Below are 26,427 nucleotides of genomic sequence, written 5' to 3'. Positions count from 1 at the left end.
CAGCCCAAGACACTGACCTTTCATCAGACTGCAGTGCCTTCAAGTGCCATGGGCGGGATACTGCCAGGCTCCCAGGCAATGTCATGGGAGAGGTGTCTGCTGGGGCTCCTGTGCCCGGGACCCACACCAGAGCTCCCACAGCTCCTCGCCAGGGCGCCCCAGCCCCACCATGGCCAACGTGGAGCACCAGGCTGGGGAGGTGTGAGCCATGTGCCGAGATGCCAGGTGGGGCCTCCTCCAATGGGAAGCCTGGCTGCCAGGCCCCACCTCACTCTATTGGCTGGGTGAGGTGGGCGGGGCCTCCAGCCCACAGTACGCAAATAAGGCTTCACCCCACATTCCATGCAAATCAGGAGAGGGCTGCTGGGTGGTCACGTGGTGACCTCACGTCATGGACACGATGTCCTCAGGTTCCTCCCACTCCGTGACGTCATGCCCCCAGGTCTCGCGAGAGCCCCCAGCGGCGCTCCTGGGAGGGGCAGGTGACAAGGGCGCAGGTAAGCCCCGGGGCCGGAGGGCCTCCCCCACGAGGCCCCGCCCCCAGCCGCGCCCAGCTCCTCCGGGGAGCCAATGGGAGCTTTGGCCCAATTCTCTTCCCATTGGCTGGCTGCCTGGCATGCAAATGAGCCTCGACGTCACTTCCTGGGATAAATCAAGCGCCATTTTCTCTTTCTGCTGTGGATGAGGAGCGGGCGGAGGCTGGAGGGCGGGCGCGGGGCGGCGGGCGCGGCGCCGGGGCGGGGGCTCAGCCGCGGTCGGTCCCGGGCTCCAGCGGTGCTGTCGCCGCCACCGCCCTCGCGGCGCGCCCAGTGAGCGCGGCACCACCACCACCACCAGCAGCAGGCGGCGGCGGAGGAGGAGCCGCGGGGCGGGGCGGCGGGCACGGCACGGCGCGGGAGGGGCGCGGCGACCGAGGCGGCGGCGGCGGCGGCGGGGCCGGCGCTGTGAGGAGCGGGAGGCGGAGGCTGCGGCGCGGGCCCGCGACCCTGCAGGCGGCGGCGGCAGCGAAGGGAGGAGCGGCGGCGGCGAGGCGGCAGCGCGGTGGCGGGCTCCCCCTGCAGCCCGGCCGGGTAGGTGCAGCGGGGCGACCCGGGGGGCGGGGCGGAGCGGGCGTGCCCGCGGCAGGGCGGCCTCGCCGAGCGGGGGCGCTGCGGCCGCCGGGGCGACCCGGCGGCTTTCGGTGGACACTGGCTGCGCTCGGCCCTCGGCGCGCTTGGCGGGGTGCGGGGAGCCCGGACCTCGCCGGGGGGCGGGCGAGAAGGGTCTCTACGCCGAGTCCCGCGGCGTGGGGCCGGGGCAGTGCCCCTTCGCGACGGCGGAGTTCCCGAGCCGAGCCTCTCTCCCCTGGCAAGCACCTGGGGGCGCCGCAGGCGTTTGTGCTGGAGCTCCCGCGGCAGCCGGACGGCCCGGGTGGCCCCTGTCAGCTCCGAGGGTGCCGGCCCCGGGGCTGCCAGCTCCGCACTCGGCCCGTCGGGGCTGTCGGGCGGCGCCGGCACCGCTTGGCGCTCTCTGGAGACCAGGCGGGTAGCGGGGCGGCGGCCGCCGGGGCCGGCCCCGCCGCAGAGGAGCGATGCCCGCCCCGTCCCCGCGGAGGCGGCCCCCGGGGCCTGCCCGGGAGTGACCCCCGGCCCCTGGCCGCGGCGCGCCCGAGCGGGACTTCCGGGTTTGCCCGGGGTCGGAAGGGGAAATTAGCCTAATGAGGCATTTTAACTCGGGGAAGACTCGCTGCCTTCCCGCTACTGTTTGTTAAACAGCTGCTGAGGGCCACTTTCCCCTCCCCCCGCGCACCCCAATTTCTATTAGTCCTTAAGTAATGGAGTATCTAAGGAACCAACCTAACAACCTGTTGTCTCAAAGTCTGTGGATGAAAAGTCATAATTACTTCCAGACGATATGGGTATTTGAAACAGTTTATGGGAAACTGATGTTCACGGGAATAGTATAAATGCAAAATTAGAACGAAAAGGTTAATGGCATGCAAATTCGCATTAAATATCCTTGTGGTACTTCAATGCATAAATTTTTGAAAAAATAAAGTTTATGAATAATGTAAGGGAACGTAACTCATACAATGCAAATCATTAAAAACATTTGAATGCACTTGCCTTGCACTTGAGAGCAAGTAGCGGGAAGGTCTTTTTGCCCTGCTTTGTAAAGGGAGTAAAAGATAGGTATTTGACTTCTGCTGCAACAATTCATGCTTCTCTACTGTCAAAATTAGGAACAACTCCCTTTCAGTTGATAAATACTTAAGTTCTGACAGGTAAACTATTGAGGGGGAATTGGTTGTTTTCCTTAATAGTTTCCTAACATCAAAAAAGCATGTTTGAACCCCTAAAAGTTTTAAAGACTTATAATGAAAGGCTTATAAAGATGCACTTTTGGGATCTCCAATGCAATCTATATTGTTGAAATCTTAGTGCTCTTTTTAATAAACTTTCAGTTTAATTTTGAACAAGAAAAGGGGGTTTCTTTAGAGCCATATTTAGACAAAGCGTGTGTAGTAAATATGCTCTATTTTAAGCTGTAATAAGACCTGTAATTCTAATAGTTAATTTCATGAAAGCTTTGTAAAAAAACCAACACCAACACCCCCCCCCACCCCCCCCCCCCCCCCCCCCCCCAAATTGTAGCAAATCCTCAGGCACAATGAGGAGCTATAATGCCTTGTTTTACCACGGGGAACTCCTCAATTTGGGTTAAGTCTTGTTGAATGCTGGTAGAGCTGGCTTATGTTTAAACACTTCACTCCTTCTGCTGAAACCTGTAGCACAGCCTTATTTCTTTCAGTTCTGTCCCCTTGCTGAATTATTCAGGTTCTGGGTTATTTGTGCTGTGGACTGTCTGTGCACCTGTATGAAATGTCTTTGAGTCATACCAGGCTGACTAGTGCTGTACAAATACAGCCGTACTTCTTCCTAGAGGACCTGGGCTTGGTGTGCAACTTTTCTGCTTGCATGTGGCTGATGAGCCCTGCAGGATTTGAGTAGGGTCCACGTAGATGCTCAAGTCATCTAGAATGAGCTTGGGTCCTACTGGGTTCATTTTCTGTCTCATGCTGATCCCCAAGGGAATCAAGCTCTGTATGGGTCACAGTGCTCTAGTAAGGCTCCATGAGTTTGAAGGGTGTAGTCCCTTCTCTTCTAACTAGTCTTGGATAACAGAGACTTGGTTTTGGGTTAATGAAGCATCACAGTAGTTATTTAAAGCACAGTAGCTGTAGTTACTTATCTACGCTTGTTTTGATTTGACCTTTAGGAAAGGTGCAGGTTGATGCACTGTATCTTTGTCCATGTAATCACATACTTAAATGCTTTTTACTGTGTTAGCAACTTTTGAGTGATGGCCATCTTTGTGTTGGATTAGATGGCTCTTTTAACAGGTATGTGATTTATAGCCAGGAAAAGAGCAAAATTATAGTGACTATGAGAGACTGTAGTCTCTCTATAGTGACTATAGAGACTATGATTTGAGACCCGAAAAGGTTTCCAATTTAGTTGCACAAAAAGCGTTTGTTTTGGTTTTTTTACCTGAGGTTGCTATCAAGTTGCACTTGTTTTCTTAAATTCCAATTTCTATCCAAAGTAGAATTATTTTGTTGATCAGAACCACTCGTAAGTTTTATTAATCTATATTTTTCTGTAACCAGTTAAATTTTAATTTACAATAGATGAAATAATGAACAAGAATAGTATCCATTCTAATCAATTGTTTTTCTTTCCAGGAATCAAACCTTTCAAAGCTGTTAAAACACCTAGAGATGTTAATAGGAAGCTATATTCTTTCATCTACCTCCAAAGGCTGGATAAGCTTTGATGGTGCCAATGTACTCTTAAATCCAGTTAGGTCTCTCAGAATGCAGAGACGAGATAAGTCCAGGGAATGGAACCGTCAGTGTAATATGTGGTTGAGCAGATACCCAGGTATGAATTCTTGGAGGGCTTGTAAGCTTACCAAAAACCAAAACAAAATGGATGAGAGTAAAACTTGGCACTGCCAAGCTGAACTCATGTTCTTCTGGGCAGTTTCTCAGTGTGCTGTCTTCCTGGCTGCCAATTCTGCCATCCAGTGTTCTTGTTCTTTAGATTCTTAGAATTAGTAGATCACAGGCTCTCATTTCAATGTCAGGAATGAAGCAGTTATTGTTTTCTCAACTAATATTGAATGACCAACTTCCAATGAGTTTATAAAATGAAAATAAAGAATTCTTTATTGGTGCTTATCAGCTCTGATAACTGCTGAAATAGAAGTAGGTTTAAAAAAAACACAAAAAACAAAACAACAAAAAACCCCTTTAAAAATACTCTCACCCAAATATCCCAAAACCTGAAAGTCTTTACAAAAAAACTCTTCTACAGTTACTAATGACAGTTTACTAAATAAAAAGGTATAAAAACTAAGTGATTTAATTTCCAAAGCAGATAATACGAAGGGACAAAATTCTGTAATCCTTTCATAACTTCCCTCCTATCAGTGGTTCAGTGAGCAAGATATTGAAGGCCAGCTTCCTCGGAAAACTCTGGAGATCTGGCTTCTGTGTAGATTTATCTCGTGTCTAAAAAGGGTTACATTGCAGCTGCCTTCTCTGTGGGTCTTCTGATATGGTTTCTCTCTAGCTGCCTGTTTTCATGAAATCTCTAGAAATGTCTGATTATCTAGTTCAGTGACAGATTTTTCTGGATGTATTTGCATGTATTTGCATGCACACAGAAGGCACATTTGTTCATCTTCCTTGCTCCAGCTCTACCAGCTTCATATTTAATTTAATTGCATATACCTAGTTTCCTTAGAAACACAAACTAAAATGGTGCTGATTTGATGTAAGGAAAAAAACCTTTCACTCCGAGTACAGCCCATCACTAGAAGAGGTTCCCCAGAGAGCCTGTCAAACCTCTGTGGAGGTTTTAAAGACCTGACTGGCCAAGACAGAGTGCCCTGGTGGCTGGCAACTGATTGTTGAGCCTGTTTTAAATAGAAGGCAGGATTGGGTGTCCTCTTGAGGTACCTTCTAAGGTGAATGAGTATTGTTCCAAGAAGTAGACTAAAAGGAAGGCAAATAGGAACTTCCTACTTTGTGGTGACTTCTGATTTTGAAGAGGTGAAATGTTAGTATTTTTGTGTTTTTCATACAGAGAAATGATCAGGCATGGTTACTTGGCAAACTAGTAGTATTTGTCTTTGACTAGTAAGTTGCTGTCAACACTGTTACTTTCTTGTTTAGGCTAGTATTAAAATACTACAGTACTACTGGAAGGGAAGAGTTGCATATATGGTCGTTGAAAAGCTGAATGTAGTTGGATGTTGTTATATATGACGACAAATGTTGCAGAAATGAAGGGAACCTTTAGTATTGCATAAAACTCCAGTTTGCTGTATCATTATGGAGGTGTTACCTAAATGAACAGTAAATGCAGGAATAGATTGATGGATAAAATGCACGAGCAAGGGTTGAATGACTTTTTTAGAACTGAGTTTGGGACATCAGCTGCTACAATAATTCTTCTATTTTGCTATTAAGTTGCCTTGGTTCTGTTTATGAAAATGTATTGTCTATGAAAACTCAATGGATTATCAGTTTTCTGGAAACTACAGCTAAAAGTAGTTTAAGATAAATTTGTCTTTTAGGTAGCCAATGCAGTAAAAGGATCAAGGCTCTTGGGCTAGGGTAACTCAGGTTTAATATTATTGTAGTGCTTTCCTGTTGAATTTGCTTGTTAAGAATGGGATGCATACCAACAAAAGATTGACTGTAATTATACCTGGAAATAAAGTGCAAGCTAAGGCTTGAAGAATGTCCAAAACAAAAGGGAAATAAATCAGTAGTAAAAGAGTATAGATAATAAACTGTATAGTAATTGGGGAATTAAACTGAGGGCTTGAGGGAATAAGCCTAGAAGGTTGAAATTTTGTGACCTTTATGACGGGGCATTGCTGGCCTAATGGGTACAGGGAATGTTAGTGGAGTAACTTAGAGTCTTACTCCCAAGCAGTCTGTTTAAAGACTAGCTGAATAACCCTGCACATGATACAGAAATATCCATATTTTTGAATTGAAAATCAGCTACTTAAATAAACTTGAATACAAATTACTTATTTTCCAGTTTTCTTGTTTTGCGGTTTTTTGTTGTTTCCTGGATTAATGACTTCCATTTCAGAAAGATTACTGGATAAGAAAGCTCTTTGAGATACATGGATGTTACATACTATACCACCTTTGTAGACTAATGTTTCTTTTTTGTGAGATAGACATGCCTCAAGAAATGTCTGCTTCATCTTCTTCAGTAGCATCAATATATCAGTTAAAGGACTGAGGTGAAGGAACTGTTTCCAGTGGAGCCTAACGTATTGAACCACATCATCTGGCTGAACTGAGCATGGTGACATCCTGTCTGCTCTGTTGTTACCTGCAGTGGACCATGGGGTTGGTGCACATAACCTGCTATCTAGAGGGACTAATCATAAAGCTTTAACCAGAGACTGTACAAATTCCCGGTTGACTTCACTTTAAAAAGAGGACTTTTGTCTTAAACTTTTCTCCTTGGATTTTTGACAGAATGCCAGACTAGTTACTCTAATTTATTCCATTCTGTATAGGTTCCTGTTCCACACCCACCCCAATGGTATCAGAATGTCTTCCAGACTTCTTACCGATAAAAAATATTAGAAAACAAGACTAGCATCTGTCAAATGGGGCTCCCTCTCCATTTCTCTCTACACATCTTTCCTTTGGGGGGAGAAGAAGAGGAGAATAGCATGTGAGTTGTTTGAATTTTAATTAAGAAAACCTCAATTGTAACTTTTGCACATAAATTTAAGCTTGGGGTTTTTTTCTTCTTGAGTAATGACATAGAGTAGAAAAAGGTTATTTTTCTGGGTTTTCATTTTTCTTAGCTTGTAGCTTCTGTCTTACATGGGAAGGGGTTTTTTGCAACTGTTTACAGGAAAGTCTTGCCTTTCAAGGCAAAGTTTTTATGTTGACAGTGATGTTACTCTTTTTTGAGAAGTGTAGCTTTTCAAGACGCTCGGGACCATCATATGGCTGAAGTACAGTTTGGGTGTGTTTTTCTTGTTAGAACTTGTCCTGGATGGATAAATTGTTTAGCAGTAGGACTGAGATCTTCTAAACTCTATTAGGTTCTCTGCCAGCTAAGAACAAAGAAATAGCTGTGAAACTCCCAGTGACCTTTTTCAATGCAGCGTAGTTCTGTTGCATTTTGTGCCCATTTAAATTTCTTAAATCTCAGTCTCAATTGCATTTTGCTTTAATCTAGAGAGGAGGTGGTAAAGGCACATACTTCTAAAGCTAAGCCTATGGGGATACCTTATGGTGTACTGGGAGCTGAAGATAAGCAACTGATGTGTCCATAGCCCGGCTGCGTAGGGAGTGATAAAAGCCTAGTTGTTGGGGAAGCGCTAGAACCTTCCTGGTGGCATGTTCCAGACAGATGGCCAGCCACACTTTGCAGCGACCCTTCAAATTGATGACCTGCAGCAGATAATCTTTCTGTAATCATGCTTAGGCTGTCGTCCTCCTTTGTATGTTAGGCTCCTGCTATTGCAGGTTGCTGGAGGGAGCAGGTTAGTGTATAAATCCAATTTCTGGACCAAGGCAGGGTGATAGAGCTATATATCCTTCAGGAGACCTGAAAGCATATGGGTATTAAAAATATTTGTCTGATTTCAGCATATTTAGCTATCAGGGCCATACATTAATTACATTTTATTTCTACTGCATTACTGTAGTAGCAGCTTGTTGTATGCCAAGGTCCATATTGGCTTACAGCAGCAAAAATTTCCGCAGGAAATTAATATTTCACTAGCAATCATATTTTAAGCATGTACATAAATGACAACAAAACAGATTATCATGGGTTGTAAAAGACCTTTAGGATCGTCAAGTCCAACTGTCAAGCCAACACCACCATGCTTTCTAAACCATGCTCTGAAGTGCCACTTCTACACGTTTTTTAAATACCTCCAGGGATGGTGACTCCACCACCTCTCTGGGCAGCCTGTTCCAATGCATGAACACCCTTTCACTGAAGAAATTTTTCCTAATACCCAATCTAAACCTCCCCTGATGCAATTTGAGGCCATTTCCTCTCATCCTATCACTAGTGACTTGGGAGAAGAGACCAACACCCACCCCACTACAACATCCTTTCATGTAGCTGTAGAGAGCAATAAGGTCTCCCCTCAGCCTCCTCTTCTTCAGGCTGAACAACCCCAACTCCCTCAGCCACTCCTCGTAAGACTTGTTCTCCAAGAACAAGGTGGAGAGGCTTCTTATCTTGACATTACCATTCAAGGTGTTGAATTCTTCCTTCCTAGATGAGAGTAATTTTCTGAATAGAACATAGTCAAATTCTGGCATTCATGTTCTCTTACAAAAAAAAAACCCACAAAACCCAGCATAGCTGCCGTATAGATGCAAAGAGATCTGGAAGAAGAATGTGGATTGTGGTTAGATAAGAGGGAAGAAATGCAAAGGATTTTTTTTTCTCCCCCCAAATCAGGTTGTGCTTCCTTTAGGAGGAAGCAAGTGATCTACTGGGAAATTTTAATGAGCGCAGTTCTTTGGCTTAAGGCTTTTGGGTTTTCATATTTAAGAATACATTTTGCAGACTTTAGTTTTTGTTTTGATACTGTTGAATGCAAATGCCTGTGTTCAAGTATTCCATCACTTTTCTGTATTTCTTTTTCAGGAAAAGTGCAAAATGTTTCAAATTCCTGTTCAGAATCTTGATAATATCAGGAAGGCTCGAAAAAAGGTGAAGGACATTCTTGTGGATCTTGGGCTTGACAGCTGCAGGGAACTGTTGAAGGTAAAGCACTGGAAATAATGTAAACCAATGTGAAACATAAATCCTTGAAAAATATTTCACTTTTTAGCGTATATATGATACCCCTCTGCCCTAAATCTTTATGGTGGGGTCTTTACTTGGAGGATTACTCGTGACTGACTAGTCATATGCCCGGGGTGGATCTTAGTGTTTTAGTTCATAACATTGAAAGAAACTTTATTTCTCAACCAGGTGCCTTGTAGGTGGTGCTGCATATTCTTTGCTAGAAATATTTCAACAAAAGGAAGCAGTACAGCTTTAGGAAAACCCCCACAGAATAATGAAATGTTATTTGTGTACTACACAGCAACTTTTTTGCAATGCTGTTGAGATCACAAGGAGATGAAGACTTGAGGCTCCTCAGCAGCATTCTGTCATATATCAAGGGCAAGCCTCTGAAGGATATAAAATTGTCCATATTTCTGAAGACGGACAGGCAGTCAGACGGAGTAATCTTGTTGCAGGCCTTTAAACTGTGTCCAGGGAAAAATACCAAACTCCTCTTAATGAGCTACAGTTCAGTTCTGCATCTTAAAAAATATGTGCAAGTATACCGGGGCAATCAGGATGAAGCTAGTACCATTGCTGCCACTTTCAGAAGGTACTGTGCAACAGGCAGGAGGATTTCACACCTTGAGATTGGCAAGCCGAATAGCGGAAGAAGGGTAAACAGTGTCCTGGTTTTGGCTGGGATAACTTTTCTTCCTAGTAGCTGGGATAGTGCTGTGTTTTAGATTTAGGATGAAAATAATGGTGACAACACACTGATAGCTCAGTTACTGCTGAGCAGAACTTACGCAGAGTCAAGGACTTCTCCTGCTTCGTACACTGCCCCACCAGCGAGTCGGCTGGGAGCGCACGAGAAGCTGGGAGTGCACACAGCTGGGACAGCTGACCCCAGCTGACCAAAGGGGTATTCCATACCATGTGGTATCATGCTGAGCATATAAGCTGGGGAAAAGGTGGCCAGGGCATCTGCTGTTTGGGAACAGGCTGGGCATTGGTCAGTGGGTGGTGAGCAATTTCACTGTGTATCACTTGTTTTGCATAGTCTTTTGTTGTCATTATTTTCCTTTTTTTGTCTGCGCTACTAAATTGTTTTGTATCTCAACCAATGAATTTTTTTTTTTTTTTTCAATTCTCTTCCCCATCCCACTGAGGGAGGAGTGAGCAAATGGCTGTGTGGTGTTGAGCTGCCTGACAGGTAAAACCACGACAGTCTTTTTTTTTTTTTGGCACCAACCTGTCGCTCTCAAAAGGTTGAGATAACAGCAGGTCTGGCCAGAGCATGTTAAAATAAACTTGTTACAATCAGTCATTGTTAGGTTAAGAGTCGCTGGTTGCAATGTTGATTTATTTGCTCTCACTCTTTACCTCTTCTCCTTGGAGAGCCAATTTATGGGGGAGACAAGGGGGGACCCTTTCCGCTGCCCCTTCCCTTTCCCCTTCTCTTGCAGGCTAGTTAAAATAGCTCTGGAGAATTCTGAATATCCTTGGCATAGTCCAACCAGCATGCTCGTATTCCTTTGCCTCCTGAATGTGTTTCATGACTTGTTTAAGGTTAAACAGCTATTTAAGAAAACCACGCAGCGGTCTGCCCCAAGGCTGGGTAGTTATGAGTGGCAGGCTGTGTGGGCAAGTACCTAGGCCAGCGGGCGCCTCCAAGGTTTGGGAGTTTTGCCCCTGAACAAGTGCAGAATCCTGAAAAACTAGTAAAATATTTGGAAGAAGTCAGCTGTCACCTTGACAATTGCAGAGAGATGCAAATCCTGGCAATGGGCTGGGGCCTGGCCCATGCCTCCTGAGCCCTGTTCAACACTATTTAGTGCCCTGAAGGTGAAGAGGAGGTCTCTGCATCTGACAACAAAACGACAGGCACTGCGGGTACTCCAGTACCTGTGGGAATTAGCTGTTCTGGAGGTGATTTATAATGACCTGGAAAAGAAGCAGTTATGCAAAGATCCAGATGAAGTCAAGTGCACGTGACCGGTGTGATGGAAGTCTGTATGGAGCACACCAGTGTTGTATGCCAACTCTTTGGTCGTAGTGACATGGAAAGATGGAGAGGGACAAATGGTAGATGAATTGGCAGACCAACTCTGGCAATACGGAGCAAGTCTCTCTCCTCCATACAGCCCTGTGTCTTGGCTGTGGTGATACTGTCCCAGGAGGTCCAGCAACTCAAAGAAGATATGTCCTACTCCCCACCTCTTACGACCAGTATCTCACCTGTTTGTGAGGAAGTCTTGCTGTGCTCAAGAGAGAGGTTATAGTGGGTGCACACCACGGGCCACCCTGTGGTTTTAGCTGCGTGACCATGGGGAGGGCGTGAGGGAGTGAGATGGAAAACCTACCTTGACCCTGGAGGCATGGGTAGGTGAGTTGCAAGGCAAAACCATTGCAAAAGTGGGTCCTTCCAGGAAAACTGCTGCTCCAGTTTCCGGTGGACGGTTCCCCAGACAGAGTAGAAGGGCTGGTCTTACTCCTGATCTTAATAAAGGAACTTCTGATTCATATTTGCAAGAAGTGAGTAATGGCTACTCTGACCAGGACTAGAGGGGCCCTGCCTCCAGCCAGGTGGGGGAAAGGGACAGCTGTGTTTACTGGACTGTGTGGATTCAATGGCTTGGCACATCAGACCCACAGGGGTATAAGGCTCAAGTGGACACCGGTGCACAGTGCACTCTAATGCCTCTAATACAAACTCTAATACAAACTCTACAGGGGCAGACCCCATCAGCATTGCTGAAGTGACACGGGGATCCCAAGAGCTAGCTGTATTGGAGGCCGAAGTGAGCCTAACTGGGAATGAGTGGCAAAAGCACCCCATTGTGACTGGCCCAGAGGCTCTGTGCATCCTTGGCATAGACTGTCTCAGGAGTGGGTATTTCAAGGACCCAGCAGGGGACCATTGGGCTTTTGGTGTAGCTGCCTTGGAGACGGAGAGAATTAAACAGTTGTCTACTTTACCTGGTCTCTTGGGGGACCCCTCTGTTGTTGGGTTACCTTTATCTCCACTGGTGCGGTGGTGGGTTTGGTTTTTTGGGTGGTTTTTGGTGGTTTTTTATTTTGTTGGGTTTTTTGGGGCGATTTGGTGGTTTACTGCCCCCCAAATCTCCCTCCTGTCCCATTGAGTGGGGAGTGAGCAAATGGCTCTGTGGTGCTAAGCTGCCTGCTGAGTTAAAACCATAACACAGTAATGCAACTATCTGAGTACACAGTAGCGTGTTTCAGCCAGCTGATACCTAGCTGTTTTTTGCTGTTCAGAATGTTCATTACTTCACATTTATTGTAGTCAAGAGTTTAGATTAATTCTGTATGATGGTACTCAAGTTAGTTAACTCTCTGTAGGGGTGGTGTTGTCTTTTGTGGGTTTTTTTTTTTCTGAAACTGTAGAAGTAAACAATTGGAAAAAATTCTTAAGACCTACGTGTGTATCTAATTCTGGAACATTCTTGGTTTTTGCAGTTGAACAATGTTTTATATCTCTAAATAAATTTTACAAGAGTTCATGGAATAGTGTGTCTAATATTTTCTTACTGTTTTTATTGCCTTTTATATTGTTTTGTACTTAAACCTCTAAGAAGCTGTTCTGGGTTGACCCTTTGAAGTAGAAATGTTTTGATGATGTTAGCTTTTTTTGTGTGCAATTGATTGCAGTCAAACTTTTTGACTTCAGTATGGTGGAGTTTAATTTTGAATGAGGAATAAGTTGGGTGTTGGTTGGGTTTTTTTTGGGGGGGGGTGGTGGTGTGTGTTTGCATGGTTTTGTTTCATTTTAATAGGTGGTGGTGGGGAACCCAGCGAACATTTTCCATTCAGGAAAAAGATCTGTGGAATGTGGGCCCCCAAAAATAGCATTTTAATTTTTTGCAAATAATTCTCCGTCAACCAAATTAATAACTTCAGATTGTTTTTACCAGGTAATCTGAGGCTGGTTCTGGTATAACTTTATCAGCAAGAAGAATTGGTTTATAGAACTTGATTAGTACTTGGCTCATATCATGATAGTATTTCTTCTTGTTAGAATAGGGTGTGTGATGGCGAGAGGTATAGGTGAGAAGTAGATTAAGTTGTTTGGTTTTTAATTTTTTTCCCCCTCAGATATTAAGTTTGGTTTCTGGACATTGTCCTTGTGAGGAGGATGGACAACTTAGGAAGTGGTGTGAAATGATATACAGATGTGACCTGCCACCTGGTCTTACAATTGGTCTTAAACTGTTCTAATAAGGCATGATAATGGACAGTAGTTTGTTCGGAAGGTGAATGAATTTCACATACAACTAGTATCTCTTTGTAGCTTGGAGACCAAATGGATTAGTTTTTGGGCTAAAAGTTCTTAGTTGATCTCTGCTAGGAAGGAAGCATGAGGCTTTTGTGCTAGCTTGCTAGTTGGATTCTCCAAGTAGTACTTTTAAGTATGTTGTAATGTCAGACTTTCCTTTAGTAAACTATTTTAGCATCTTTAACATATTATGGTCTTTAAGTCTTTAAACTCTGAGCACTTTATCTTTTTGTTCTGGAAAATAGCAATAGAGGGGAGAACAGGTCTTAGTTTTACAATATTTTGTCTTAAACTTATAAATACCCATATGCATCAGGATTAATCAGGCTTTTCAGAGGGTTTTTATTTCCGTCTTGTTACCTTTCCATTCTCCTGTTTTCCTCCCCCTCCTCAAAGTGATAAATGTGGGAAGGGTATAACAAGTTATCCAATCAAAGCTTGCTTCTGAGATGTTGGTGTGGATCTCTGCTTAAAGCAAGAGTTTGGAATAGGTGTTTGCAGCACCAATTGTAGTGATAAGAATGGTTATCTTTATCAGTGAATATTTCTCTGTAGGAAATAACTGTTTCAGTAAAATGATCTAGACTTACTATCACACGTATTTGGCTTGTGGTAATCTGGTTTCAAGTCTAGGAGCCCTTCTTGGTGAAGAACACTCAAACCAAAAACAGAACATGTTTGGGGTAGGCAATAAACTTCAAGAAAATCCAGTGTGTTTGGCTGAAGAATTGTTACTAAATCTTGAGTCTCTTTGGGTTTTTTTAATCAAACATGTAAGAAAAGGATCGTGTTCACTAAGGCAGTGGGATTTCTCGTTCCATGCAAGTGATCTTTCTAAGATGTTTCCTCTAAGGTTTGGCTGAAGTGCAAATAGGACTCATTTAGTGCCTAGATGTTGATTAGAATGGAAGGTGTGTGTTTGTTGCCCTGAGCTCTTCAGGGTTCTCCATTGAGAAACCTGAAGGTAGAAAATCCTAGAAAACTTGCTGCAAATGTAGCTACATTTTTTCAATTCTCAAATAATTTAGTTTTAACCAAATTACCACTGGCATGCCCTTCTAGCTCACTATAATCTGTTGTACATACTGGGATGCTAACAGTTGCACAGTGTGGACAGGAGCCTAGTGCAGACAGAAGCCTGCATTAAGTAGGATTGTGTATTTGACTGCTCGAGGCTTTGTTTCTTTTTGTTGTTCACTATATCCTGTGTTGCTTGTAAACTTCACATAAATGTTTCATTGTTTTTTTTGACACAAACTACTAGATTTACTAATTCTACTTTTCTTGAAGATCTAATCTTAAATGGTCTTTATTACCTGCTTCTGCTGTTCCAATGGGGTTTGGTGCAGAGGTGAAAACATCTCGTCCTCTCAAAGCATCTTGCAGAATTTTGAGTGAAGAGAGGTTTGTGAAAGGGAAGGAGAATGTGAGGGGGGAAGTGATGCTGGTTTTATGTTTGTTAAGCCTGGATTGCTAGGCTGTGTTTCATCTAAGATACTCTAGTGTGCTGTTGAAGCTAGCCTGGGGTCTTCAGAAAAGCCTAGCAAATGGGAATCTAGTTGTTATTTTTTTAATTAAGTTTGTGCTTTGGATATGTGTGGGCCTCAGAAAATTGGAATGCAACTTAAGATTTTTAGAGTAGTAGCTGGCTTTGGCTTAACAAACATGAACTGCTCTGATGGGATTATATAGAAGAATGCTATAAGGAAAGTTGTTTACCCTGATACAGTTGTTCCAGATGCAATAATACCATTGCTTTTACAGCTTGAGAAAAACACTGCTGCTCTTTGAAATAAGCTTCTGGGGATGTCATTGCTTTTTCCAAGTTAAAAGCATAGCAATGGTATGAAGATTTAAAACTAAAACCTGTTGCAAAGTAAACCATAGCGGTAAGTTAATAAATGGGAATAAATAGTGAACTATTACAGATCTAGGAGGAGGAAGATAGAGGGAGAAAATATCTGTCAGTGCTTCTAGCCAAGTTCAGTGAACAATGGAATTAAAGTGTAAACATTTTTCACTCCTGTATTGTTTTCAGTAACTATGAAGTGTTCAGAATTCCTGCTATATTACAGGGTAGTCATGAACAAGTATTTGAGGTAAAATAAATCAGAGAGGGGTCAAAGAAGTAATTTCTTTGAACTGAGTTTTGAGACCTGTATCTGAATACTGTATGGACTTCCCCTTCATTCTCTGTGTGGTTTTTCCTTGCTCTGTATTGAGACTATCTTTGTATTCAGAACAGACTGCAAAAGCAGATTATTTCTTGTTTTCTTTTTTCTTTCAGAATCTTAAAAGTTTTGACCCAGGTGAAAAACACTTTTGTAACACTTCATGGAGTGATGTCTCTCCTTGGGAGCCCGTGGGCAAAAGGAAGGTATGTATATTTGTGTGACAAATTCTGGGTAGGTGTGCATGTAGAGTCACTAAATTTTATCTTCAGAAGTTCTGGAAAAGTTAAAATATAATTTTTTTAAAGTGTTAACATCTGTTTTCTAAGTACTACTAGTCAGAGAATAATATTTCGTTTCCTCTTGTTCTTTCCTGTGATGCAGCTGATTATACAGACTATATACGCTTTACGGATACAGCCTTGAACATCAGTATTTAAGATGTCATGCTACTATTCTGCCGTAGCCTAATCTGATGTGTAGTCTTAACGTGCTCTTGTATACAACATGCTTCTTGTTTCATTGGAAGGGTGAAAATGTGATTGCATAGATGGGAGTGGATTAAGCTGAAACTATCATTAGTGGCTTGGGATAGGGTTGCAGTGGAAAACATTAGTTGGATTTGCGTATGTGAAACAGTTTTTAATTCTGTATAGCTGGAATCTTGTGTGAAGCTAGAATCTGCAAGAAAAGCAGGACTGAGATGAACAAACTAAAGAATGTCAATAATTTTATATTCTAGCAAGTTTCTAAGATACTATATAGAGCATAGGAGTATATCCAGAAGAAAAGATAGGTTTTTTCCTCAGTCTTGCTGAAGAGTCTTAGGGCTTCAGATTGCTTCCATGATGAAGACCTGTCAGCAGCATGTGAACAGTGGTGGGTCTGCTCTTTTCATCCTGGATCAAAAGGTAATGGTTTAGGATAAGGTGGTGGTTTGCCAGGATGTGTTTTTTATTTGCCTTTTGCACTTGTGTTAAAGACAGTATCATTGCTTTTTTGTTTTTTAACAAAGCCCTCAGCATACAGGCTGACTAAACAAAGCCACTCCTGTCTTTGCCAAACTCATTTAATGGAAAGTGGCCCCTCCTGCCCTTCAGGACCTTTGTCTGCTTTGTCTCCTAAGTTATCTCCTGAACTTGGGTTCACACCTTTAAAGACTGGAGGCTCATCTGTTCAATGAGTTTGTGGATAAAATAGTCAAATGTGACTTGTTGTTTGACTAGGTCCATAGAGAGATTGCATCTAGCCTCCTGGCATCACTTCAGATAAGGCCTACAGTTACCTTCAGTGAAGACAACCTTTTTAGGTGAATGGAATAAATGCTGTTATTGGTTATGATGGCCTCTCTTTCTTGTGTGTGTTTTTTGTTTTCCTTTTTATGCACATGGAAAACTCCTTTTATCAGCTCTAGCCTGCTGATTTTGTGTGGTTTTGCCTCTTCTTCCACCTTTTGACTAAAGAAAGAAATTCAGTGTTAGAAGATTTTCTATGTTAGATGAGCAGGGGATATGAAACAGGGAAGAGGAGGGTGTTCTGGGGTTTGTTCTTTGGAGTGGGATTAACTGAGTCTTCCTGAATGCCTCTAACAAGCCTTTTTGGATTCCATTTGTATAGTTTAGGGTTGTGTTGGTCAATCTCCAAGAAGCTTCACTTTTCCGAAGTGGCTTAGAGTATTTTGTCAAATTTTCTCTAAAACTGAGTTGCCATTGGTACACTGTAGTAGCGCTTGCAAACATAAAAAGCAGCTTAGATGCATATGCGAGAATGTACTGATGAAATAATTTTCTTCAGTGCCTGTGTGGAAGAGCTCTATTTCATATAGAAAACATCAAAATAGCAGTCTTCAGCGTACTTGTGTTCTGCTGAAACAGAATTTTGTGGGATTTTTTATTGTTGTTTTTCTTTTTAGCTAAGTAGTGGGACTTCAGTATTCATCTTAATTTGGTAGAACTTGAGGTACAGAACTCTTTTTCTTTTGCTGAAATCTCATAATTTTTAGTTCTATCAAAAATAAATTATCTAAGAAAGCATGGACCGTTATTTCCCCTAGGCTTACCAGTATGGAGGTACTGGGGCAGTTTCTTAGTGGTATACTGCAGTGCTTGTTTGTCTAAGAAGTACAGACATCATTACTATGGAATAGTAAATTAATTCAGCACTTGGACCACTTACTTGTAGGGTATTCTCACTGTACCTAACAATGATTGTTCAGACCTGGCAGCAAGGAAATATTGACAGCATATTGCACTGTGGTATAAGTTTACGGGGACAGAAAGACCCAAACCAGAAATGGGGTTGGTGGGGAAGTAAGGAATGTATGGGCCCAGTATTTAAAAGCATATAAGCTTTTCTAAGCCTCAGACTGCAAATTAAAATAAGCAGTCACCTCTCTTTGTCACCTGGCTTCTTCAGAAGTAAGGGTAGCGAGGTGCAGCTTTTAATAATGGTCTGTATGCTTTGTTAGTTCATTAGTGTCATTGGCCTTTTCTCTGCTCGGTATGGTTTAAAAGGAAGATTGCAGCTGCTTCTTATTTGCTGTGGTGCTGTTTACTAGCAGATAAGACCAGACACCAGAAGAGTCTTCAGTAGAGGATAATTCACAGATACCTTCACAGTGTACTCCATGGCAGCCTTAGCCAGCCAGTGGCTTCATCTGACCCAATCTTTTGAATTTAGGGGCTGGATTTTAGTTATCAGGAGACTCTTCTAGCACTGCTAATAGATGACACCTTCATGGCTATACAAAATGACAAAAAAACCTGCACAAATTTTTGCTACAGCTCTTCACAGTGTGCCTGTGAAGGCTGGATGCTATAGCAGTGGAACAGCTTGTTCCCTTTGGATGGTGTTTCATAAGGGGAGAAGTCAGTAAGGTGAAAATAAACACATCTGAGGGAACAGGCAAGTTCTACTAGATGTTTGAGAGTGCAGTTTTGTCACCTGAATGTTGCTGTGGCTGATCCTGTAGTTTTTGGCAGGAGCCAGGATTAACTTCATAGGAAGTTGATAAGAAAGAAATGGTTGACAGGGCTACAGTTTTTTGGAAAAAGGAGAAAATGTTCATATGGATACAAAAAGTAATGCTGTCAAGTGACACGTAATTGAGGGAGCAAACCCCTATTTAGTGGAAGATAGTAAAGCTTATTCTTATACAGTTGAAATACTTTTCTGAGAAGAATCTATGTGCTCTGTAATGAGTGTGCTAGACAAAATTTCTTAAATTACTGTGATGGGATGTCCAGTATCTTGAGATAATACAAAGAGGTCATTGCTGCTTTATCATAAAAGGGGTTTTTATTCCTTTCTCCTTCTATTATTAATCTGACTCCAAAAGAATGTTCTTTAAAAATTAGTCTTTTGTGGCTTTGCTGGGAGAGGTGCTATTGGAGAGCTTTCAGTGAAGGGAGGGTATTGAAATACACAAAAAACCTCCACCCCTTCTCTCTTCTGTCCTTTTCTCCAGTAGATATGAGGTGGCCCTGAACTAAATAAAGGTTTAGAAGGGTCGTGTTAAAAGGGCTGCTGTTCCTAATTGCTAAGGCTTCACCTCCTATGTACAGTGGCATACAAATTCTTCTTAGCTTGTTCTGTGATTCTCATCTTTAAAAAAGGGGCTTCAGAATTACTTCTTGAGAACTGGAGTAGAAATGAACTCATTTAAGGCTTCTTAATACATTATAAAGAAACAAAAAGGGCACAAATGTTTCTACTTTTAAGTATGTCATCTTTAAGTCTGCTTTTCAAAAACAGATCTCCATGAAACTGAGAAGATACATGCTATACATCCCATGAAGGCATTTTTGACAGGTGATAAAGCAGACTTACTTTCAAACAGATAACAGGGATTTAGGAACTGGCAGTTTCTAAGTGGATGTTTTTGTTTTTGTTTGCAGAGATACAGAACAAAGCCGTACTGCTGTAGCTTATGCAAGTTCTCATCAAAATTGCTTACTTCATTCAAGAATCACTTGCACCGTTACCATGAGGATGAAATGGACCAAGAGCTGGTGGTTCCTTGCCCAAAATGTGCATTTGCTTCTGGTCCCAAAGTAACGGGAAAACATATCCGGATGTTTCATTCATCTAATAAAAGAATACAGAACTACACAGTCAGCATTTTGGATGGCATGAAACAATTCAGGAGTGACATCATAAACTTCACATGTCTAAAATGTCAGTTTACAGACACATTGTATTACAACATGAAGAAACATGTTCTGATGAACCATTTTCAAAACTTAGTAAGTACATATTTTGGTGAGAAACCTGATGAACATAAAGAGAATTCTATTGAGCATTACTGTAAAAAGTGTAATGCTTCTGCAAACAGCCAAGATTCTTTAATGTATCATGTCTTGACAGCTGAAACACACCGAGACCTGGAGAACAAACTTCGGTCTGTGATTTCAGAACATATTAAGAAACCAGGACTCGTGAAACAAATGCATATTGCTCCAAAGCCTTCCCAAGACATGGCAGCGACTGCTCCATCTGCAGGACCTGCCCCTGCCCCAGCAGGTTCTGTCGCAGCTCCGGCTTGCGTCCAGCTTGCATTTCCACAGAATAATCAAAACCAGAGTGTGGTGCAGCCAAAACCAGTTCAAAGCCCAGTCAGACCACCGACGGTTCCAAGTGCCTCTAGTAGCCTTGAACATACAACTTCTGCTCCGGTTGTTACCCCATCACATGTTACTCTTGTGTCTAGTAATGTTCCTGTAGGTCAGAATAATGTTAATATTCAGCCATCACCTTCCCAGCCTATCATCGTTTCCCATAGGCTCCCCGTTAATCAGCCTGTGAGGGCTGGAGCTGTTCCTATTAGTCATTCTGTTGGGACTGTAAACAGAACTGTGGCCCCTGCAGTGCTTCCTCTTAATCAGCCTGTCAGGCCTGGGCTCTTTCCTATTAATCAGCCCCTTGGTACTATAAATGGTCCAGTTGCAGCTGGACCACTACCTGTTACTCAGCCTGTCAGCCCTGTGAATCGACCGGTTGCACCAGGAGTCCTCCCTGTGAATCGACCAGTTGCACCAGGGGTCCTCCCTGTTAATCGGCCGGTTGCACCAGGAGTTCTCACAGTCAATCAATCGCTTGGGAATGTGAATAGACCCCTTGGTCCCAGGGTCCTTCCCATGGCACAGCCAGTTGCGTCAGGGGTTCTGCAGCTTAACCAGCCCGTTGCCTCTGGGGTTGTTCCTGTCAGACAGCCTGTCAGACCTGGGTTTCTTCAGCTTAATCAACCTGTTGCCCCAGCAGTTTTCCTAGTAAATCAGCCAGTTCAACCTGCAGTTTCTCAAAATGCAACTTTTTTCACTGCAGGTTCTATACTTAGGCAGTTGATTCCAACTGGTAAGCAGGTTAATGGGATACCTATGTACACTCTTGCCCCAGTTTCAGTTACTTTGCCTGTAACTCCTGGTGGTGGAGTAGCAACTGTTACGCCACCACAAATGCCCAACCAATTAATGCAGTCTGGCACAATAACTCAGTTGTCCCAGTCACCGGCTAGTGCACCCTCTCCTCCAGTGCTTTTAACATCTCCAGGTATATCGCTACAAGCCTCCCCACCTGGTCTTGAAACAAGTCAGGCTATCAGACAGGCTAAGCAGTGGAAGACTTGCCCTGTTTGCAATGAGCTTTTCCCGTCCAATGTTTACCAGGTGCACATGGAGGTGGCCCACAAACATGGTGAAATAAAAATGGAGGAGACCCTGGAACCTGACAAACTAGCAGCTTGTGCACCCTTTCTAAGGTGGATGACAGAAAAGACAGTCAGGTGTTTCTCTTGCAAATGTTTTCTCTGTGAGGAAGAGCTCATGAAACATCTCTTGATGCATGGCTTAGCTTGCTTGTTTTGCACAGTTACTTTCCATGACTTAAAAAGCCTTGTGGAGCACAATAAAGCTACGCACAATGGGAAGAAGCAGTTACACGCAGACTATAGCAACAGAGGATTCCAACTAGGTAATGATGCTCAGGGTGACCTTGTATTTCCACACTTTGATTTCAGTACCATGTTACCAGAAGAAGACATTGGTGAAAGAGAAGTACATTTGGCAGTGCTTGCTGGCCTGAACTCGAGGACGCTTGTCCCTGTTTACATCAAAGTGAAACCTCAGACGGCAGAAATGAACAATAGGTGCAACAAAAAAGTTTTAACCTGCCCATTTTGCTTTGGTACGTTTGTTAGTAAAGAAACCTATGAAATGCATTTGAAAGAGCGACATCATATAATGCCAACTGTACATACAATTTTGAAGTCTCCTGCTTTCAAGTGCATCCACTGTTGCGGTGTGTACACTGGAAATATGACTCTAACAGCTATCGCTGTACATTTGCTCCGTTGTAGAAGTGCTCCCAAAGACAGCAACTCAAGCATGAATATGCAGCTTGAGTGTACTGAGAAGAGCGAGCTACTGTTTGTGAATGGTGATAAGCATGATTCTGGGATACTGAAAAGAAAGCAATCGGATTCATGCTTTGTTGCAGAAGACCAAAGGAATAAGGAACAGCAGCCTCCGGGCTTAAGTACTGGCATAGCTCTATCTCCAGAAAATGAAGTGAATTCAGGGGTAGTGCCTTTCAAGCGACAAAAGATTAATACTAGGACTGAGATGAAGAAGCTTCCTTCTAGTGAGGATCTTCGCATTCTAGCAGTAGATCCTAAACACTATGATCACAATTCATACGAGGCTCAAAAACAGTTTTTGATAGACTATTTTCATGAGAGGCCATATCCTTCTAAAAAAGAGATGGAATTACTTTCCTCACTGCTATATGCGTGGAAAATTGATGTTGCATCGTTCTTTGGAAAAAGGAGAAATATATGCTTAAAGGCGATAAATAATCACAAATCATCTGTGCTGCTGGGTTTCAGTATGTCTGAACTAAAAAATATTAAGCACAGTTTGAATATAAAAGATGAACCGTTAGATATGTAAACAAGCTTTTTATAACAGCTAAAAGCAATCCATAATGGCATACTTACCGATTTAGCAGTTTATTGTGTTACTTGTTTTAACTTGCAGACTGGCCTGTTGAAGGGTGCAGTAGTACAAAAAGTCTTGTTCAGCTGTGACTGTTTTTGTGAAAGGCACACGTAGCTGTGTATTTGAAAAAGCTAAAACCTTCAGACTTACACATCTGGAATTTGTTTTAGCTTTTTTCTTTTTCTGGAGTAGTGGGTTTTTTTTTTTTGTTTGGGTTTCTTTTTTTGTTGTTTGTTGCCCTTTCTACCCCTCCAGGCTCCCATTACACTTTTTATACCACCATGTAAAACCTTTGTCCTGTTACAAACGAACTTTATTTTATTTTTTCTGCAATGTTGTCATCCTTTTCTAAACAATAAAATGTATAATGTTCGTTAAAATACTGAGGTAAACTACATGAAAAACATCTATTTGATTATTGTGGTTTTAAGTCCCAATTTTTTTAACCTTTTTTGTTTTATCGACTGAAGAAGTGATTATAGCCTTTACATCCATTGCCCCTTCAAATTCCCAGTGCACTGGTAGCAATAAGATACAGGGCAATCTGTTATTTTTTTTTCCGTCAGTCGGAATACCTGTGCCAGTTAAGTCTGGTGACTTGCAGTATCTAACTAGTGTTAACGTGGTGGGGATTGAGGGGCTTGCGGGTGCCTATTGAGGTGTTATAATTAACTCACTTGAAATGGTTGTGTTATTATCTGTTAAATAGATCTTGCTAACTGGAAGTGTTTTACTCTTTTTGTTGGTATTGAAGCCTGGTTGTTTAAATACCTTTTGTTCAAAGCCTGGTAGCGGCATTTGGTTTTGTTTCTTTTTCAAAAAGCAAAACTGCTTTGGAGAGTATTGGATTGCTTTGATACGTGGAGTATGTGGCTTCTGTGCACATCACTTATCTGTAGAAGCCCTATCCAAATATCACCAAAGTTTGGTGAAAAATCCGATTTTTATTTTAAATTGCTGTTGCATGGGGCGGTAACTGAGCCGTGCCTCCTCCCCAGCAAATGCGATACATGGCCTGAAGTCCTTTGAGTCAGAAATTGTACAAACTGAAACTGGCTGAATTGGTAGCGTCAAGTCTTTAAACTCTGTCGAGTGCCTGAACCGATGATACTCATGTAGTGATTGTTTTTTATTGTCCTACAGAGGGCATAAGAATAGTATAAAACCCCAATAGACTATATTGTTCAGTATGAACTCGCATCCCTATTACAGGTTGCATGAAAGCTGTTGGGAAGGTTCATTTGATTTGAAGAACAAACTCTAGTACTGGTGGCCACATTGTGGCCTTGTTTAGTACTGTCCTTCCTTTCTGGATATGCTTGGTTTCATCTGGCTTGTCAAACGGTGCCTCCAATATTCATTAATAGCCAGTTATATAATAAATAACGTATAATATGCATTTTTTCTTGTTCCTCCTCTTCATCCCCCTCTCCCCACCCATCTTTCCCAGATGAAAAACAAAGACAGGCTTCTCTGTCAGTTCACTTGTGCTAGGGTTGCAAGGAAAAGGTGATATGTCCGAGCTTATTTCTATTTAAGTAGTAAGCATACTTTTGCTCTGTGCAGTAGTTTTTAAAGCAGGTACAGAATTGTTCTTTGTGCCGTTTTTAGCAGAATTTGGTGAATTTGTCCACCTGAGATTCTATAAGCTGTTTGAAATTCTATTTTGGATACAATCTTGATATTTTCATATTGAGAATTTCAAAGCATTTTAATGTATATATAACATACCGTTAACTTAAACTTGAGATAATCTGTTATTTGGAAAAACCTAGTCATTTAATAGCAGCATTGAACAACCACAAGCACCGTTTATGGGATTGTCTGCACACCCTACCCCAAAGAGTGACAGTGAGTAAGAAGCAGTGTGTTCTTATAGCCTAATAATAACTCATTAAAAATAAAATAATTATACCTGGGCATAGGACAGTTCATGAAGCAGTTTGAAGGGCTCTCGCTGAGGAAGAGGGATGCCCTATAGAAGTTCTGAAATCTAGACACTCAATTTCACTCTTAAAGCCTTGATACTTTGAGCCCTGCCATCTTCGGGTAGTTCTGCTGGTACCATTGAAACTCCCGCAGGGAGGAGGAATTTGGGAGCGTGCATCTGGGGAAGGCTTGCCATGAACGGTTAAAGGTTGTTCTTGAGAGAACAGCGTGGCTTGGAGTGGGGAGCAGAGAAGTCATTTCAGGGTTCGTCCATGCTTGGGGCACCAGTCTTACCAGAGTTTTCCTCTGTAGTGTCCAGTGATGATGTTAAGCATTTTATTTATTGGTCTTTGATTTCGTAGATTCAAATAAACCAGCTTTCTAACTTCCTCTTAGGTGTGTGTGCAAATGATTACCTATCCCCTCTTCCCCTATAATTAATATATTCAGGGAATGTGATGTGAAAGTTTCTTTTGGTGCAGAATAGCTGTTAATAGACGCAAAAGGAAAGTAAGAGCTAGGACTTAGGTCCAGATGCTTTAGGTGGGCCTCAGTGCATTTTAGTAATACCTTTTTTTATCTCAAATATTGACAGCTGCATATTTTCCTAGAGACTGATGTTCTTAAATGCTGGTACTAATTTGCTATAACTAAATGCTGCTGCTGTCTGTGGGTGTCCAACAAGGACTGTAGAAACAAACAAAAAACAGATGAATTCTGAAATGTGAAAGTCGTGACTGAGACGCAGTATGGCCATGGTTTTCAGAAAAGCCAAGGAGCCTGAAAACAGCCAAGTTAAATCAGCAGCTTTAACTAAATTAGGCTTTTGCTGTAGTCTTCTCGATGTGTGAAGTCACTCAGTTAGGAAGTGTTAGTCTGGGAAGATACCGCTACCCCTCTCCAGGGCTGCATGCGAGCAGTGTGCTAAATGCTTCTGTGGCACTTTTCTATGGACAGGGCCCAACACTCCTGGTATAATGTGTTTGGGAAAACAGATCTACCAACGGAGCTGCCCTCTGCAGCAGGCTTCAGAATGCAACTCCTTAAAGCACATGGATGAAGCTCTGGTCCAGTGTAAAAGAAGTCCAGTAGGAAAGAATACTGGTTGGTTTGCAGGATGATTGTAGCAAGTGCTTGTTCCTTGTGGGAATAAAAAAAATGCCTGCATGTATTCTGCTTCTGAAATGTATTCCTCTGGAGGAGTCTGTGTTCGAGAAATATTTTCGTATGGTGTCTTTGAGTTTTTGAGCAGAAAAATTGTGCTTGTGAAATAGTGTGTTAACTTCTTTGAATGTGTAGTAGGAAGGATTATTATTATGATGTGACTTGGTCATGTTTCTTCTGTATACATTCATGTGCTGGGAGTTAATGTTGTTTGGTAAACTGATGTTTTGGAAGGGGATGAAAACCAAAACACCCTTTTGATGGGCTTTCAGTACTGTATTCTTGTGTAGAATACTACAGTTCACCATCGCGTCAAACTTGTTTTCCCCTTCACTGTTTTAAGTTGTTCAGGAAAGCTTAGGGGCTTATTTAAGTAGCTGTTCAATATAATTTTGCGTGTGCAATTCCCAACAAGTGTCTCTATAAAACTAAATATACTGCAGCTGGCTGTGCCATTTTCAAACATATAGTTGTCAAACTTAACTGTGGGCACATTTTTCTAGGAAAGATACTTGTAGCTAAGTAGCAAAGTAACAGATTCACGGAGAAGAAACCTGCAAGGGGGAAAAAAGACCAAAAAAAAACTTCAGAAAATGTGCCTGGCTTGTTTTAAAATGTCAGAAGAATTTTCACTCCTTCCTCTGCAAAATGTATATATAAAGGACAAATTGAGGGTATTAAGGAAGCAGAACTTTGTGGTGCTGCATTTAAAGTCGGACCTAACACCTTGCTTTAGTGCCTGCATATCTCGTTTCTCATTTCAGCTGTTCCGGCTTGATAGGCAAGCTGCAGTTGTGACTTTTTCTTTCTGCTTAGGTACCAGATCCCAGAACATCTATCACGTAGTTCATTTTGCTTTGAATTTGTCCGAGTTTAACATACTGAGTTAGAGGGGACGTGTGCGGTGTGTGCTTACAGTACTGCCCTGCACGTTTGAGAAGACTGTAGGTCAGCAGATATCGGGAACACGAATGTGGGCTGGGTGCCAGTCCTCTAATTCCACATAAACTATTTATTGTCACAGTGCTTTACCTAGTAGTATG

General features: G+C 42.5%; 1 protein-coding gene across 8 annotated transcripts; it reads left to right on the top strand.

The window, feature by feature from the left end:
- Positions 1–672: 672 nt before the first annotated feature.
- Positions 673–24,608, top strand: ADNP2 (ADNP homeobox 2). Of its 8 annotated transcripts, XM_075083841.1 has the most exons (7): positions 674–1,070; positions 3,725–3,923; positions 6,247–6,421; positions 6,595–6,755; positions 8,706–8,825; positions 15,416–15,505; positions 19,196–24,608. In XM_075083841.1, the coding sequence occupies exons 5-7, from the start codon at positions 8,718–8,720 to the stop codon at positions 22,241–22,243; spliced, it is 3,246 nt and encodes a 1,081-aa protein (XP_074939942.1). In that variant the 5' UTR covers positions 674–1,070; positions 3,725–3,923; positions 6,247–6,421; positions 6,595–6,755; positions 8,706–8,717; the 3' UTR covers positions 22,244–24,608. The 8 variants fall into 8 exon arrangements, with proteins under 8 accessions (XP_074939945.1, XP_074939942.1, XP_074939944.1 ...); XM_075083844.1 differs by lacking the exons at positions 3,725–3,923; positions 6,247–6,421 and adding an exon at positions 19,053–19,109 and having other exon boundaries at positions 673–1,070; XM_075083843.1 differs by lacking the exon at positions 3,725–3,923 and having other exon boundaries at positions 6,286–6,421.
- The last annotated feature ends 1,819 nt before the right edge of the window (positions 24,609–26,427 follow it).

This window comes from Phalacrocorax aristotelis, chromosome 2 (genome assembly GCF_949628215.1).
Source record: "Phalacrocorax aristotelis chromosome 2, bGulAri2.1, whole genome shotgun sequence".
Taxonomy (NCBI): domain Eukaryota; kingdom Metazoa; phylum Chordata; class Aves; order Suliformes; family Phalacrocoracidae; genus Phalacrocorax; species Phalacrocorax aristotelis.
The sequence above is the reverse complement of the archived record's forward strand: the minus strand, read 5'-3'. Positions and strand labels throughout refer to the sequence as shown.

What these genes read in the sequence shown, in the direction of transcription:
- ADNP2 (XM_075083842.1), top strand. Translation starts at nt 8,718, where the DNA reads ATGTTTCAAATTCCTGTTCAGAATCTTGATAATATCAGGAAGGCTCGA. An exon ending in GCTGCAGGGAACTGTTGAAG is followed by an intron (nt 8,826 to 15,415) that starts GTAAAGCACTGG and finishes TTTTTCTTTCAG; the next exon opens with AATCTTAAAAGTTTTGACCC. An exon ending in AGCCCGTGGGCAAAAGGAAG is followed by an intron (nt 15,506 to 19,195) that starts GTATGTATATTT and finishes TTTTGTTTGCAG; the next exon opens with AGATACAGAACAAAGCCGTA.